This window comes from Gallus gallus, chromosome 9, assembly GCF_016699485.2.
Source record: "Gallus gallus isolate bGalGal1 chromosome 9, bGalGal1.mat.broiler.GRCg7b, whole genome shotgun sequence".
In the NCBI taxonomy this organism is placed as follows: Eukaryota; Metazoa; Chordata; class Aves; order Galliformes; family Phasianidae; genus Gallus; species Gallus gallus.
In genome coordinates this window covers 22,142,061-22,157,948 of record NC_052540.1, presented here as the reverse complement: position 1 = coordinate 22,157,948, position 15,888 = coordinate 22,142,061, and the positions used below count along the sequence as shown (strand labels likewise).

The window sequence follows — 15,888 nt, the reverse complement described above, 5'->3', positions numbered from 1 at the left end:
GTCATCTGTCAGTGCATTTAGCTTATCAGCAATCTGCTTATTGCTCGTGGTTCGAGGCATTTGAAAAGAGTTGACAGGAATGGCCATAGAAGTTAAGTCTCTTCAAAACTGGGAGCAGTAGGACTTTATTGTATGTTCCTACTTTCTTGGCATTTATTCAGAAAATGAAGGGATTCCTTTATCTTTTAGAACCCTGGAGTCAGGAGTCAGGAGAGCATGCTGCTGCTGCTGCTCAGCTTGGGAGTCAGCTGAATAGATCTTTCTTACTCGTACAGGAGAGCTCAAACAAGGATCTGACAATTAGGTGAGAAAGAGAAGATATAATGGTCAATTTTCGTTTGATTATTACCAGATCTACTCTGGGTTTTGGTTGCACGCTCTCTTTTCCTGACCTACTCAGTTTAGCAGCGTTTTTGCAGATTTCCAGTAAACAGAGGAGGAAGTTCCAGCTCAAAACCAACTGCATTCCTGGCGCAGGATCGTGGTTGATGTTCACCAGATGCAGATAGTACTGCAGTGGCTGGGCTTCTTTTCTTCAGCATTCACAGAAATGCAGTGGAAATGACTTATTTTAAGCCTGGAATGAGTTCAGTGTCAGAGATTTGTCAGGGGCATGTAAATGGTAACGAGATGCAGATACGGCGTTGTATAGAAGTATGTTGTTGCTTTGGGCCACATCTTCGGTGATTCCCTCACATCCGTAGCTTTTGTTCTTGTGAAAATGTTCAGCTGGAAGTGGTTTCAAGAAAAAGCCCTGCGGGCACTCTGACATTTGGAGAGTTTTAAAAATAAGGGAATACTATAGCTCGTTCATCAAAATTCAAGGATGTCTTATGTATGTGGTGTGAGTGCAATGTAAAGAGATGGGGTAGTTATCATTTTTATTATATTTACGTTATGCTTATTAGAGGCCAGTCATGATGTGAATTCTTGGCTAATAGGTTCTGCCAGATGTGTGCAGGTTCTCCATAAACATAACACAGATGATCAGACCACGAGTGGCACGCTGCAGGGACGACGGAGGCACAGTGGGCTCTACTGGACTTAAATGCAAGAGAGAAAGATCTGCAGGTTGGGGGAATAGTGGATAGGTGGGGACAGTGGATGCAAGGAAAGAAAGAGGTATGAGCAGGAGCTTTGTTTTGGAGTGCCCTAGATTTTGTGTGTGTGTGTGTGTGTGTGTGTGATTTTGACTTTGTTGAGCTCTTCCTAGCAGCAGAAATGAAAGAGAACAATTTGTCTTCTCTTGTCTGTATCCAGCCTCTTACAACACAGAGGTACACTACGTTGGTTTTTCTTAACATGAAGAATTCACTGTGAACCAGTCTGAGCCTCAGCTCACATCGTGACTGCATTGGTTTAACCAGTAATTTTGCTTGAGTAAAAACCTACCATTTCGGGTTCTGATTGATCGAATGAAATCTTGGCCCTAAAGATGTTGGTGGAAATTTTGCCTTTGAATTCCAGCAGGGTTGGGACTTGTAACTTCTGGACAATTCTGCAGTTGCTTAACTGCCCTAAGTTTGCATTGCCTGACACTGATCTGGAAGTACTTCTGTTCTGGATACGGAGAGCTGTGGCAAAAATGGAGTAAGTAGTTAACTACTAAACTTGTAGTTAAGTGCATTGCTAAAATAGAGCCTCAGAGTGCACAATCTGTGCTTGTTTTAATTCTAAAAAATATTTTCATCGCCTTTTTTAACTGAAGAAATGTTGCCATTAAAAGCTCCGACTTTGTGCTTTTGATGATGAGAAATGTTTTGCCAGCACAAAAGAAAACACAAAACGTATGTAAGATACTGCTTCACTGCATTTATTGTAATGTCTGTTATGTGCTGATATAAAAACCTGCAGTCGGTATAATTATATCAGACTCTAATAAACTTGTGTAAAATGCCTAAATCTGGGAGGATATCAGATTACCCAGCCTAAATAGCCCCCAGATAAACGTTCACATTAAATACCTGAATCCTTATAGCTGATTACAGACCTCTGATGGCACATCAGCAAGACTGGGACAGTGCAGGTGGTGGTTACTGGCTTCTGCGGGGCTCTGTGGGGAGAGATTTTGATGCCTACACTCATCCACAGCTTTGTAAAGGTCAAGTACTGGGAGAAGATGGAAAGTTGGGGTCAAACAGCAGCATCATGAAAGAAAATCCAACTTCCACTGTGTATAATGGTATTTATTTTATTGGAGGTTATTTAAAAATCAGCAGGTAGCTATCTCAAAAAAAAAAAAAAGCAAATATCTCTTAGTGACAGATTAATATTTATTGAGATTTTTATCTGATATATTAATTTTGTTCAGAAACTTAGTTACTGTAAGTAACAGAAAGTGAATGACGTAATCACCTGTGTATGCTCACCTGTGTGTGTATGCTAGCAAAGTTTTTCAGTAGGTCCCTAGAACATTAATTTAGAGAAACTATAGAGGTTCATTCTGGAACAAATAGACCAGTGAAAACATTCAAATTTACTGTAATGAGACTTGGATAGAAAAATGATCACAACTTCAGGCCTGTTACACAAAGGTTTCCCATTTAATGTGTGCATAAAGCTGACAGTTGCTTCTAAAAATTCCCTTTCGTTTCATGAGACGTTCCAGCAGCCGAGCCAGAGTCCTGTCCCGATCCATCTTCGAGCCCATGGTTATCTGGAGCACAGCTGTATTTCACTCTAATAGGGTGACCTAATGTCCACACGAGGTACATGTGACAGACGTTCATTTGCTGGAGAACAGATTTCACAATAATTGTCTTTTATGATCTTTATACCATTTCTCCATTGATGAAGGTAGGTATTGTATGAATATGCTTTCTTACCTGTGTTGGAATTTCGTGGAGCAAGACAATGAATTTAAACGCAACAGCATTGTCCTTCCTTATCTGTCATGCATCAAAGGAAGACAAATAAGAACACAAGTTATACTGATGAAGTTTAGAATCTACCCTGATTTACTTGACTGCATTTAGCTTGCATAGAAAGTGAGATGAATAGGACTTAAGATGGCTGTGATACCTGGCTGGAGTAATACAGGTTTTTGCATATGAACAGAGGAGAAATTAGGGGCACTTACTGCATAAAACTTCAAAGACAGTAACTACAGTGTGTGTCTGTAGCCTGGCATGAAACTAGGCGTACACAGGTAATAATTCATTCAGTTAACCCTCAAATAAATGTGGTAATCTTGTCCATTAAACTCTCCTTCAGAGAAATGCTATTCTATGTAACTTGGGAGTGAAAAATGGATGCACAGATGAGTAAGAGAAAGTTTGGGAACTCCTGCTCTGTAGGTGTAAGGTACGTTCACCAGAATGCACATTATACTGATGCTAACCTGAAGTTTGGCTGGGGGGACAAAGAGCACAAAAGGTGACATAGTATGGGGCTGATGAACTGCGGGATCGTATGTTCAAATCTTCTGATTAAACCTGCAGAAGCCAACAGATCCACTTCTGGAAGAACCACCGCCATTACAGAGAGTATGAGATACTGGCAGCTGTTTTATTCTTTGCCACTCTGTAGGCTGTCACCTTTTGTAAGGAAGACATGTAATTTCCGCTTTGCTTACCTGCTGCTTCACAGAACTGACTTGTGCCAATAAGTAACCCGTGTGCTCTGTTGACTGCTTCCACATGATGTAACTGCTGCCAACAATGGCCAAGCCCCACAGTTGAAGATGGTCATGGGCAATATTTCCATTGCTGTCTGAGAGAGAGTCATATAAAAATGATGAATTCTGGCTCTTCATCAGAAACATGATAAACCGCAGAGCATTTCTGCCTGGCATAGCACTATGCCTGGGAGCTAGCTCTTTCCTCAGGCACGTTACAGTTGTGAACAGGGAGGAGAATGAACTGATGCTAAATTTACTGTGACCACAGAAGTATGTGAGCATGTTGGAAGTGAAATTACCAAGAGATGTTACTCACAGGTTCCCCTCAATGAGGTGAGAAACTCAATATCCACCATAGTGGAGGTCATTACTTAACCAGGAGGAAAAGAAGGTGCCCAGGTGCTCCGTTTCCAGGATGGAAATGTTCTGTTGCTTCCATCCCTTGTGAATTCCTATCCACAGCTGTGGAAGGTTTGTGGCTTCAGGCAATTGGTATTACTTCAGAATATTTTGCATTTACTTGAGTGTAAAACTGCATAGTCTTGTTTTTAAATCCAGAACGTGTTCACAACATTGTGTTGACTACCACTGTGCTGCTAAACATGTTTGGTTGTTTTTTTCTCCCCAGGAATTTCTGGTGAGGTGAATTCTTGTACTAGTTAGCCCTATAGTTTTAGGGTGCTACTTTGCATTTATACTTTTTGAATTGCATGTTCATTGGCTTGTGTTCTTAAGTGTGCAAACTGATATAAAATGAAGTGCAGTTGATTATTTGGAGGAGTGTACCTGGAATATAATTTGCAGTTATTGGTTTCTTTTGATGCTGAAGATATTCGTAAAATCTGTGGTCCTCTTCTTGGATTTGTTTCTTATTTTGAGCATGCACACACTTCCCATGGACTACAGGCGGAGACTTCTTTAGGTACAAGACTGTAGCAAAGCAGCTCCCAGCATTTTCCTGTAAAGGTAGAATTACAGACTGTTACCTTTAGTCAACACTTTATTTACCAGCAACACATTCTTTGTGGTGATAAGTGAAGCATACGTTTGGAGAAAGTACATGAGATGCTTTGTCTGAAGCTGTACAAAGATCAGAGAAAACCTTTAAAGGATGTACATGCTACTGTTTTTTCCACCAGAAAGTTAAGGAGGTTTAAACCACAAGATGAAAGTGATTTAACAAACCTCTTAAATCAAGGTGGAACAGAAATGTACCGAGTCATCTTAAAAACGTGTCTGCAAGTTCTCAAGAAATAATACTGATAATGGGACTTTCATTATATGATATTTCTGCCTTGAAAGAAAAATAATGCTTTAATAAATTCTGAAAGTAATTTGAATATTATAACAAGTGTGTAATAGAAGGACAGGTGCTTGTGGTAAAATTGCTAGTGACAGTTGTGATAATGAATGGAGATGTGGTTGTATTTAAAAAAAAAAATCAGCTGTCAATATCTGCTCTCATTTTGGTGTGCGGGCACAGCAGGAGCTACAGCTGGATGAGGACCACAGTGTATCACTGAGTTTGGACCACTGCAAAGTCTGACTCAGAAGCTTTGTTGCCTGACACGACTTAGTAAGACAGCAAGCAAGGCAGGAAACTGCAGTTGGACCCCTGCAGAGGAAAAGAGCTGATTGATGAGATACTCAGGTGTTACTAAGAGCAAACTGTGCCCCATGCTGGACAGGTAAAAGCATGAAAGTAAGTCCATACACTGTGAAAGGCCGATTTGCAAAAGCACTTAAATATACTGTTTTGAAGATGTTAGAGTTTATTTAACAGACACTCTAAGAAGACATGTTGGATGGTAAACTTACCCCATGTATGTAGCCTTCAGTAGTACAGTGCACGTAATACTTCCAACCAAGTCTTGGAATCATCTGAAAGAGAGGAGGATTCAGCCCACAGTGAAGCCTTATGGCTTGGTTCCACTAGCACTGTGGAGGGAAGGTGAGGCTGCCTTTATACCAAATACTCTTTACTTCATTATTCTACCTGTTCTTTTCTGACCAGTGGGCAGTTAGAGTGGCAAACAGCGAGGAAAACTTTATTAAACTATTTGCTTGTAAAACACCACTTTGTGTTGTTTAGCTGATTGGTATATTTCTAAGCCTTTCTTTGATGAAATTAGTCAACAGTGAAGAATGTATGTATTTTTGTATGATTTACTAGATCAACTTTCTCATACATAAGCTGTGTTATTTCTGTATCTGAAAGGTGGTTTGTTTTGCATAGATTAATTGTTTTGGCAAGAGGCATTCTCCCTTGTTGAAAACCTCTAGCTTTTATTCACTACTAGTGTAGGACTGTGTTGTTAGCAATGTTTTCCTCTGTGAGGCGTGTGATGCAGTGTGTAGGAAATACATTTTACTGGAGAATGCAAGCTATAAAGTGTCCACAGAAGGCAAATTACTGTAGTTCAGCAGCAGCACTGTTTGGTAATCTATCTGTTTTCTGAGCAGTACATTTCAAGTAAACAGGAGGGGCATTCTGAATGTTTGCACAGTGTTGAAGATTAGAATCCAAAGCACATGTATATCTTATTTACCTAAATGTGTTCTTTTGTGTTCCCACCATACCTTCATAAAGCCATCAACAGCATCATGTTAGCAAAGTTTCATTGACTAGGCAAGGCCATGAGCTCAGCTCCTGCCTTTGGTACGTATGCAGTTGGGCACTGCTGATGACATATTGGTTTAGTCACTTTTCATTTTTACCTTCATGCAGTCTTTAAAAATAGCCAAGTCTGAAGTTGGCCCACGTCATACCAAGAAGGGAATGTAGGAAGAGAGGATGAGTTCAGACCTTTATAATCTTTTCTCTGCCATTCTCTCCTGCGCCCATTTTGTGCACTAGCCAAAGTGTTGTCCTTCTTTTCTACTTAGTCTTAAGTCAAAATGACAGGTTATTCCGTGTTACTGCATTACATTCTACTCTTACTGTAGCAAACTGGTAAAAACTAGGTTTCTGAAGTGCAGGTTTATGAAAAAATCAGTAATTCGGGGCACTGAAAGGAGGTTCTAATTGTTCACAATTGCTGCAGTTAAGCCCAAGTTTCTAATTACTGTAAAGTGATGTTATTATTAGAGCTACTATGTCTAGCATTCTTCATTTGATGAAGTATTGCTATTTGAAGCACAGCAACCTAGGCTTATTCCTTGTCTTGTCATCAGTACTACAGATGAGACACTGGAACAGTTGGGTGGACTACAGCACTGCTGGAGCAGGAGCAACTTGGCTATCTGATGTAACTGAAGGTAATGGTGGGGTTTCCTGCTGAACCTCTTCCTCCAGTGGCCCAGCATAGCAGCATGCCTGCACACTGCTGGTTACAGTATCAGGGTCTTGGTCCTAAGAAAGAAACTGCTTTCATTCCCACTGTTATTTTCACTATTACCCCACAATGCATTCCTGTAAACCATCACACACTGTGAATTAAATAACAGCTGAGGCATATTTGACATCGAACAATGATGGCTGACTTCATGAAAGTAGTCAGATAGCATCCAAAAAGAAAAGTAAGTAATATATTTTTCCCCCCACTGAATATCTGGGTTGCAGGATTGTTTTAATACCAGTCTCAAAATTAATGCAAGTTTAATGACAGATTTTTAGAGCTGTAAGGGCCAGAATAGCTTTTTAAGAGCAGTTTCATTCCGGGTCCCAAAAGAGGTAGTTTCACAACTTGCTGACACTGCCCTAACTCTGCTGAAAGGGATGATCCCTCCTTCACCCTTTGCTGCAAGTCCCCGTCTCCTCTGCGCATTTCCCTGCCAGTTCTTTCCGTGGATCTCATTCACTGGGACAGAGGGACAACCGGATCACTGAGGGAGGAGTGTGAGATGTGTCGGGGGGCTTGCCTGGGGATCCACACCTCAAAGCCCTGCCACCATCCCTCCCAGCCAGCTCAGGTAGCTTTACCCCTGCTGCTGGGGAGGGAAAAGCCAGCAAAGTTGGTTGCTTTCTGTGCCCTAGATAATAAAGCTACCCTGCGACTGATCTTACCTTCCCACTCTGACTTGCGTGCCTGACTGTTGGAAATTCATAGATAACTTTTAATTGCCTTATTTTAATATCCGTACCGTAGTCCTGACATGACAGTTCTGTGTCAAGATGAGCTTTTGTAGAGAGATCTCCAGCCATAAAATAGTACCTGGTACCCCAATTTTAGAAACTGTTGCAGTTCAGTCAAGAGATTAACTAGCTTTACCTTTGTGCTTCCCTGCTGATCCACTGCCTAGCTGCTCAGGGGTATGGGAGACTGCTCTGGGGAGTCAGTCTGTGCTCTGACATTTTCTCTTTGGAATTCCAGGCTCTTCAGCTGGCACGCACTAATGCTTCTCTTCTCAAATATATGTTTTAAAGTGCAAATGTCAACAATCCCATGAGATGCATGCTGCTGTTTCCTGGAAGATACTCACTTATTAAAATCAAAAAACAAAACTAAACTAAAATTGATGAGAAAACAGAGAACTGCAGCCAGTGTTTGGTATCTGCCGACTACTGGTTACTGGAAGAAGGAGTCACTTGAAGGCTCATTTTACCTGAGTTTGAAAAATCCTCCTCATCTACCAGTTACTGTTCTGGAGATCTTTTCCAGTCCTGTTTCTAATTGGCACCATTTAAATGTTAAGTGGGCTGATAATATCAGTTTTTAAATACAATGCTCATGATTAAATTCCGTGATAAAGCTATTCTATTTTTGCTTGATCCAATAATAGACTAATAAATAGGAAAACTGCCTTCTTAAAAACAAACAAAAAACCCATAACTCTTATATTCACATTAGATAGTGCATTCCTTCCAGGAAATTCTTTTCATTTTTTACAGAGAAGGACAGGAAAGGAGGAAGTGACCATGTCTGCTGTGCTTCTCCTCTTGTTTTTACAGAGCATGCAAAGAAAAAAGGGAAATAACCTGCAGACAGTGGTTACAGAGTGCTGCACAGCATCAAGTACCATGAGGAAGTAATGAGGCATTTCATTTCTCCATGAGCCAGTTTCTTCTTTCCTGTTTTAAAAGGCAAGTGGGCAGTGCTGGGTGGAGAAAATCCCTTTTCCTCACTCCACCTTGCAGATACTCAGTTACACTCAGGTTGGAAAGATCTGCACCAACCCCTCCCCAAAGCTGTAGGGTTACAACTGCACTGCTTCCATCACACATGCTGCTCCAGGGGTTGTGCCATACAATCCTTAAGGCTGGAAAAGACCCAGAATCTGAGATCCCCAGATCCAACCCACCATACCCACTGAGCACAGCCCTCAATGCCACAGCTTATGGATCTGAACACCCCCAGGAATGGTGACCCCGAGGCACCACTGCCCAGGGAGCAAGTCTGACTGTTGTTTGGGAGGAGGACGTGGAGGGATGGGCTATCCCCCCCCAGCTCCTGTTGGCTGCACCACTGCTGATACAAGCCAGGGTGCCACCAGCCTTCTTGGCCAGGCTTAACAATCTCTATATTCCAACGTACTACAAGTGCATGCTGCCCAGTAAGTATAAAAGGGGCACCTGCACGCTTCAAGAGAAGTATCAAATGTTAATTTTTGTCATTGATTTCTGCCAGAGTTCCAGAGGAAGAACGAACGAGGTCGTGCACAAAATCCGAACGTTATGCAGTAGCTTTGTCAAATTTGATTGGAAATTATTTTCCTGATCTGTGAAATGCGTGCAAATCGGCGCCAATCTTTCATAGAGATCCCAATCTGAAGCCGCTGGGATCCCTGTGAAAGGCTGAGGCGTGAGGACCGAAACCGCGCTTCAGAGCGGTGCGGCGCTGCTGTGTGGGTGCCCTCAGTTCCTGTGGGGAAGGCGGGAAGCGCTTCGCTCAGCGCTTCTCAGCCCTGAGGGCAGCCCCCCGCCCGCCCCACCGCCCCTCCTACCTTGGCGGCGGCCTTCACCACCTTATGCAGCGCCAGCGGCCGGCTGGGGGACGCCTCGTGGGAGTTGATGTAGTGCAGCGCTGTCCACGCCGCCCAGACGGCCTCGCGGTGGCTGGGGTTCAGCGGGTGCATCACGCCCGGAACCTGCGGCCACGGGAGCCGCTCCGCCGCGGCGGGCGGGAAGGAGCTGAGGAGGAGGAGGGCGGCGGGCAGCGCGGCGCGGAGCCCCGGCATGCTGCTGGCGGAGCGCTGTAAGGCGGGCTCCGGGCGGGACGGTACTAATAGTGGGGGCACGGCCCTCCCTTCCCCGCCCGGGAAGCGCTGAGGGGAACTCCTCGCTCGGGTCCTGCCCTTCCCTCAGCCCTCCCACCTGCCCTTAGAAGGCGGCCGGTGGAGGGGGGGCTGAGAGGTTTGCGGTCCAGAGATGATGGCATTTAGGTTTGCCTTTGAGCGAAAGGTTCGATGCCTTACAAAGCAAATGACTTTCCCTGCACCGGGTGCAGGGGCAGAACTTCTCACCTGCCCCAGAGTTACGTTCCATGTGGAAAGGTTAAGGTTTCCTCGCCACCTCTCCTGGTTTCACAGTGAACAGTGACTTCGTGTACCTGAGGTGACACAGCCTCTAATTAGAGCGCACGGGCACTTTTTGTGTTGGTGACTTAGGTTTTGTGGTAGGTCAGGATCTTAAAGAAGAGGTAAGGGCTTAAAATACCTTTTACAGATTCTGGCTGTTAAGCTGGAAAAGCCTGCAAACCCCTGACGTCTCAGTGCTGAGCCGTGAGGCTCTGACCCTGTCCTTCGCTCCCTTTGTGCTTCGTTGCCCTTGGACGTTCTCCTCCTTTTCCTGCTTTCTCTCTCAGGGTCGCTGTCAGTGATACAGCTGTTTCCTTTCTCCAGAGCACAACAAAGGCAACGTGAATAACGGGGACCTGAAGTTCAGTATGGCAGGGACAGAAAGCCTATACCGCAAAGTGAGGACAGAAGGTTATTTCCATGGCAGTTTCCTAACTTGCTGTACAGATTATGTTGCTACAATTTGCTGATGATCTAATATGACTCCAATTTATAAACATCTTGCTTGGAAAAATAAAATCTCAAATGGTTTTGGGGTTGGGGACACGTTCTTAAACATGACAAACACTGGCATTTACTGCTTCCACAAAAGTTAGCAATAGCATTTACTTTAAGTCTTGATCTTATGGGGCTTTTTAAGACTGTAAGAGCCAGGCCTCAAGCTCTGCTCTGCCCTTTTGTTTCAGACTTTTTGGTGAAGGTAAAAACGAAGCTCTGCAGCATGCAATGTCTGAACAGAAAGAACAGAAGCAAGTGATCCAGCTTGAAGTGACATTTTCTAGTTATCTAGAAAGTGGTGCAGGCTGACCTTCCCACTCCCACCTTTATAACTCTCATCCCAGATCACTCGGTCCAGATTAAAGAGGATGATGGTGGGGTAAGTAACATGCTAATAACCCCTCTCACTCTCCTTTAACAAACTGTACATTATGGCAAGTTTCCCAGTGTTAACATCATGCCATGGTTTACATCACACTTATGCCACAGCTGATTTAGGTCTTTTAGAAATTGAAACGAGGGTTGTTTAGGGCAGCTGATCTGAAAAGCATTCTGAGGTTTTCATTTTCTTACCATCTTTTCTTGTGCATCAAATGCTTAGAGGCCAGTTATTGCTAATTTGTTTCATATTTTAAGACTATTTCTATATTCTTTGTAAGCATTTTACAGCAGACCTCACTGGCTCCTAATCACTACCAGATGTCTGTAATATAATACATGGAATTTGGACAAAATTCAATGCATTTTGTTTTGCAACTTTTCCAGTTCTAACTTCAGTGTCTTGTTGGAGCTAAAAGCACTCTCTTTATTTTTTATGTAACTTGATTTTAAATGAATTGGACATACCATTTTCCTCTGTCAATAACTACAGCTTGAATTTTATTCTAAATAATTAATCACACAAGCTTATTGTCTCTGTAATTTGCCTCCTGTTTTGTTTTGTTTTTTTTTTTTTCTTTTGTTTTCCCCTGGATAAACAAAGCCTTGGATAGTTAATCTTCTCATGCATTTCTGGGCTGGCGTTGCCAGTGGTTAAGCTGAGACTTTAAAATATGGATGTCATTTTTTTCAGAGAAATTTGGTTTTGAAGGCTTCTGACTATGTTTAGTACTTTCTTGTTATGGATAAGATTTTTTTAAAGTTGAACATGTATATTAAATGTCACCAGCAACAGTTTCCATTCTTGCACATCCCTGTAGCAGAATTTTCCCAATGGATTTTGTCTGTGCCTCAGCTCAGACTGTGTTTTCCTGCAGATGCTCAGAATGTATGATAGATGTGTTGCAATTTTGCCTCTTCTTTTGCAACGTTAAAGCCAAAGTGATGTCTTCTATATTTTGATTGAGCACCTAGTAGAAAAGTTTTCTAAAAACCTGTGTATCGTATGTGTTGGTTGGACCACGGGGAGGTTTGCTGTGTAGTTGTAATAGTTCCACTGGGAGCTAAAAGAAAAGCAAAGAAAGGGAGAGAAAGTAGTTGAAGGTAATTTATGTCCCAGTGAATATTCATTGGCTTCAAGGACTCTAACGTGATTTCCCATTAGATTTATGGGATTAGTTTAGACCAGAACTGTTGAAGCCAGGAAATGACAAAAACAGGAAGAACTTAAAAACTATTTGTCACTTAAGTGCAAGTTGTTTGGGTCAGTACAGGGATAACACTTGAAGTGTAAGGGATTATGGTATCTGTGTCAGTAACTTTTTCTGTAGTCCTGTTTGATACCATCAAACATTTAAGTATAGAAACAAACTTTGTGAGCACAGTGAAACAGAAGAATGTGGAATTTCTCAGTCACCCAAGCTAGGATTGAGAAAGGAAACGAGCTTAAAGTGGATGGCCAAGTTTAAGACATAACTAATGGAATTATTGCTAGAAAATGGGGATAAATATGAAATGACCTCAAACTAAGAAAAGTGAACGGCCGTATGTTACAACTAGGGAGTGTAAAACATTGCGGATTGTTAATTTGTACCAAACACTTTGTTAATCTATTTATGTTGTTTTCTTTTGATTATGGAACGTGCATGATTTTAATAGGACAAGAAGTAATGGCTTCAAGTTGTGCTGGGGGAGGTTCAGCTTGGACATTAGGGAAGAGTTCTGTGAAAGAACAGTCAGGCATTGACACAGGCCAGTATGGCACAGGGAGTGTTGGGGTCACCATCCCTGGAGATGCTCCAGAGCCATGGAGATGTGGCACTGAGGGACGTGGCTCAGTGGGCACAGTGGGGGTGTGTTGGGGTTGGTGTTCTTAGAGCTCTTTTCCAACGTGAATGATTCTGTGATTTCTATGATAATATCTTTCAGAGAAATCTCCGTTTGCTGCCTGACCCTAGCAAACAAATCCCTTACGTGCTCAGTGAGGTAGTCATTATGTGGTCAAGCACAAGCATGAACAATGAACTATACTGCTTAATCACAATTCTGAAAACTAAATGGATCTTGGGCACATGTTCAGGCCTGTTTAAAAATGCACAGAAGTTAAAGCAGCTATTTAAAGATTGAATAGAAACATAATTGAGTATTTAGTAGTACCGATGGCCATGATGGAAGGAGCCCTGAACGGCTGGGCAGAGCTGGGGTATTTGGCTGATGTGCCTTTCCTCGGTGCAGTCCTTACAGCCGTACTGCCTCAACAGAGATGTTCAGGCTGTGCCCAGGATCTCTGAAAGGTGGGGTCTAAAATGAAGCCTTTGAAAGCACAGTTCAGATGGAATTCCCCCCTGCAGCTCTGGATGGATGCTCAGTTATGACCCCTTGCTACACCAACAAAGTATTTTATTTTGTTTGAGGTTAACGTTTGCCTCGTAGCTGACAGCAGTAAAAATCACCTTGAAACACTGGTATTTCTGACATTTTATTTTTAGAGATTCAGCTTATGTCACTGTTAAATAAGCATTGCAACAGAACAATCATTTTTTAATTGTTTAGTTGCACAATGTTTAACCAAGGCAGTAAATGTTTGCACAAAAAGGGAACAACTTCTTGGTGTTTTAAATAAGGTGGAGAGGAATAGCTGAATTCTTACCCCAGATTCTGTAACACTGTATCACAAACCATCTTCCTTGAAAGGTGAAGTGTTTGCAAAGATCCAGCAGAGGTAAGAACTGTGAGGAAACACATTTTTCCTGTCTTGCTCACAGCATCCTCCCTTTTGTGCTCACGTTTGTGACTGTGTCACGTTTGTGACAGACTCCCTGCTGTTCTCTGGGCATGGAGCATTCCCAAGACTCCATTCCCAGAAGGCGCAGTGGGTGCTGAAGGTCCAACATCTGTGTGATGGAAAGGCAAGGTGAGCAGCGCACTGATAGATGCACAGCTGGGGACAGGGGACAATGCTGGTCATCACAGGGGAAGTTTAGGTTAGATATTAGGAGGAAGTTTTTCCCCCAGAGGGTGGTGACGCACTGAACAGGTTGCCCAAGGAGGCTGTGGGTGCCCCATCCCTGGAGGCATTCAAGGCCAGGCTGGATGTGGCTCTGGGCAGCCTGGGCTGCTGGTTGGCAACCCTGCACATAGCAGAGGGTTGGAACTGGATGAGCACTGTGGTCCTTTGCAACCCAGGCCATTCTGTGATGATCCAGAACAGACAGCTCTGGGCAGACAAAAAGAATATCCAATTTCTGGGTTTTTTTTTGTTTGTTTGTTTCCTAGGATTTGTAATATCTCTCAGACCAAAGACAGAACACACAGATTAAGTATTCCCTAAATTAAGTATTCTGTACTTATGTTATTAGACACATCACCCAATTTTCAGCTCTTGCCTACAAAATGGTATGGTGACAATGTGCACTTTCCTGGTGTTACTCTTCCTGCTGCATTTCCTGTAACACCAGGTGACTCAGTCCTGAGGAGAGTGACCACCTCAGTGGCAATAAAGGCAGATTGCTTGACAGCACTTTCTGAAGTCATCTCACACTACTCTGATTTTTGTCATGGGGAGGCACATTCCTGATTATCACAGACACGATTTATACAACTTTAAAAATAAACTGTAATACATTTTTACTGTGAATGCAGAATAAAAACATTGGAGCACTTGTCTCTAATTCTTTGAGTAACTCAGGTATGTTACCTCCTTGGTGTACTGTGTGGCTTATTCTTTCAGCACTTCTCTCACTGGTCCGTGGTGGTTTTCTTGTCATTGCTTCATCTAGTGATAAATTCATTTTCTTGGTTCTGATCAAGAATAATTCCTTCTTTGTTCTTTCCTGCATCACTGTATGTTCCCAGAACTTCTGAGAAAATGATCTTTTTTTTGGATTAGTCATTCTGTTTTGACAAATGCGTATGTGTTTCCTTGTGTATACATGTAAGAACTGTTGTGTTTAATTCTGCACATTGCGCAGTTGGGTTTAATCAGCAGCATGATGGTGGGTTTAAGGACCTAACTGCTCTTAGGTTTCAGGATTAAAGAAAATACAGAGAAACAACACTGCTTACAGAGCGCAGACTTCAGAGTGGTCAGTGTGCTACTTCCCATGAGCTTTACAGTCACTTAAACACTATTTATACTGAAAAAAATCCAAGTCCCAATTGAAAGCTATGATCTCAGCTGCGGCTTTGATCCCATAATAAGACCAAATAAAACTGCTTTACTTTCAACTGCTTAAGGATCAGTGAAGAAGCAGCGTGTGTAAGAACAGTACAGGAGCACTATCCGGTAATTTTCAGAGACATTCCTTCCAGTTGGAGGGGCCACAAGGAGAACATCCCCATTGCTATGGGTTATGTGCTGCCAACCTGCATCGCTGCCTCTCATGACATGCCATTGTAAAAATGTTCTTAGGCATTCCATCAAAAATGCTGAAATGGGTGGTAATGTTTAGTATTTTTCCTTTATATTAAGAACTTATATGAGAAATGGAATGAATTAAAGTGGGAAATCTTTATACTGGTATTGATCAGGAGAGGTATATGCCCAGCTGCAGAACAAACCTCAGAGCTGAAGTGCTCATACCAACATCTCAGGGAATTTAAGCAGGCCAATGCCACTAGAAGTCAGCAGCAAGTCTTCTGTTAGGTGAGAGCGGGTCTGGGCATCAGATATGTAACACATTTGTGAGCAAAACGCCTTGCCACATGTGTATGACATAAAGCTGTGATGGAGGAGTGTAACGCGTGTCCCTGAAGCACTGGTGTGCATCCTGTGTTTAAGATTTCCTGCCAGAATCCCTGATCCCATCCACCCATCCCAATAGTTTTTAACTGAGATGTTTATGCCATGCTTGGTTGTGTCCAAACATCTCCTAAACCATGTAAAGAAAATTATTGAGTAAACAAAAATGAGGGAGAACCTTTACTTTCCTCCTTGT

At 42.6% G+C, this 15,888-nt stretch overlaps 2 protein-coding genes across 3 annotated transcripts in view; one reads left to right on the top strand and one right to left on the bottom strand.

Moving 5' to 3' along the window:
• Positions 1–2,175: 2,175 nt before the first annotated feature.
• Positions 2,176–9,755, bottom strand: RARRES1 (retinoic acid receptor responder 1). The gene is made up of 6 exons (NM_204534.5): positions 9,503–9,755; positions 5,438–5,500; positions 4,406–4,577; positions 3,575–3,711; positions 2,826–2,888; positions 2,176–2,732 (listed from the first exon to the last, which is right to left on the bottom strand). Exons 1-6 carry the CDS (start codon positions 9,734–9,736, stop codon positions 2,574–2,576), a joined length of 828 nt encoding a protein of 275 aa, NP_989865.2. The 5' UTR covers positions 9,737–9,755; the 3' UTR covers positions 2,176–2,573.
• A 41-nt stretch (positions 9,756–9,796) lies between these two features.
• MFSD1 (major facilitator superfamily domain containing 1) overlaps positions 9,797–15,888 on the top strand; it is a 31,240-nt gene continuing 25,148 nt past the window's right edge. The window contains exons 1-2 of one of the 2 annotated variants that reach the window (XM_046898451.1): positions 9,797–10,473; positions 10,762–10,952. The gene's annotated coding sequence lies outside the window, so the exon portion shown is untranslated. Of the gene's footprint in view, positions 10,487–10,761; positions 10,953–15,888 lie in introns of both variants that reach the window. The other variant, XM_046898450.1, reaches the window with a different exon arrangement.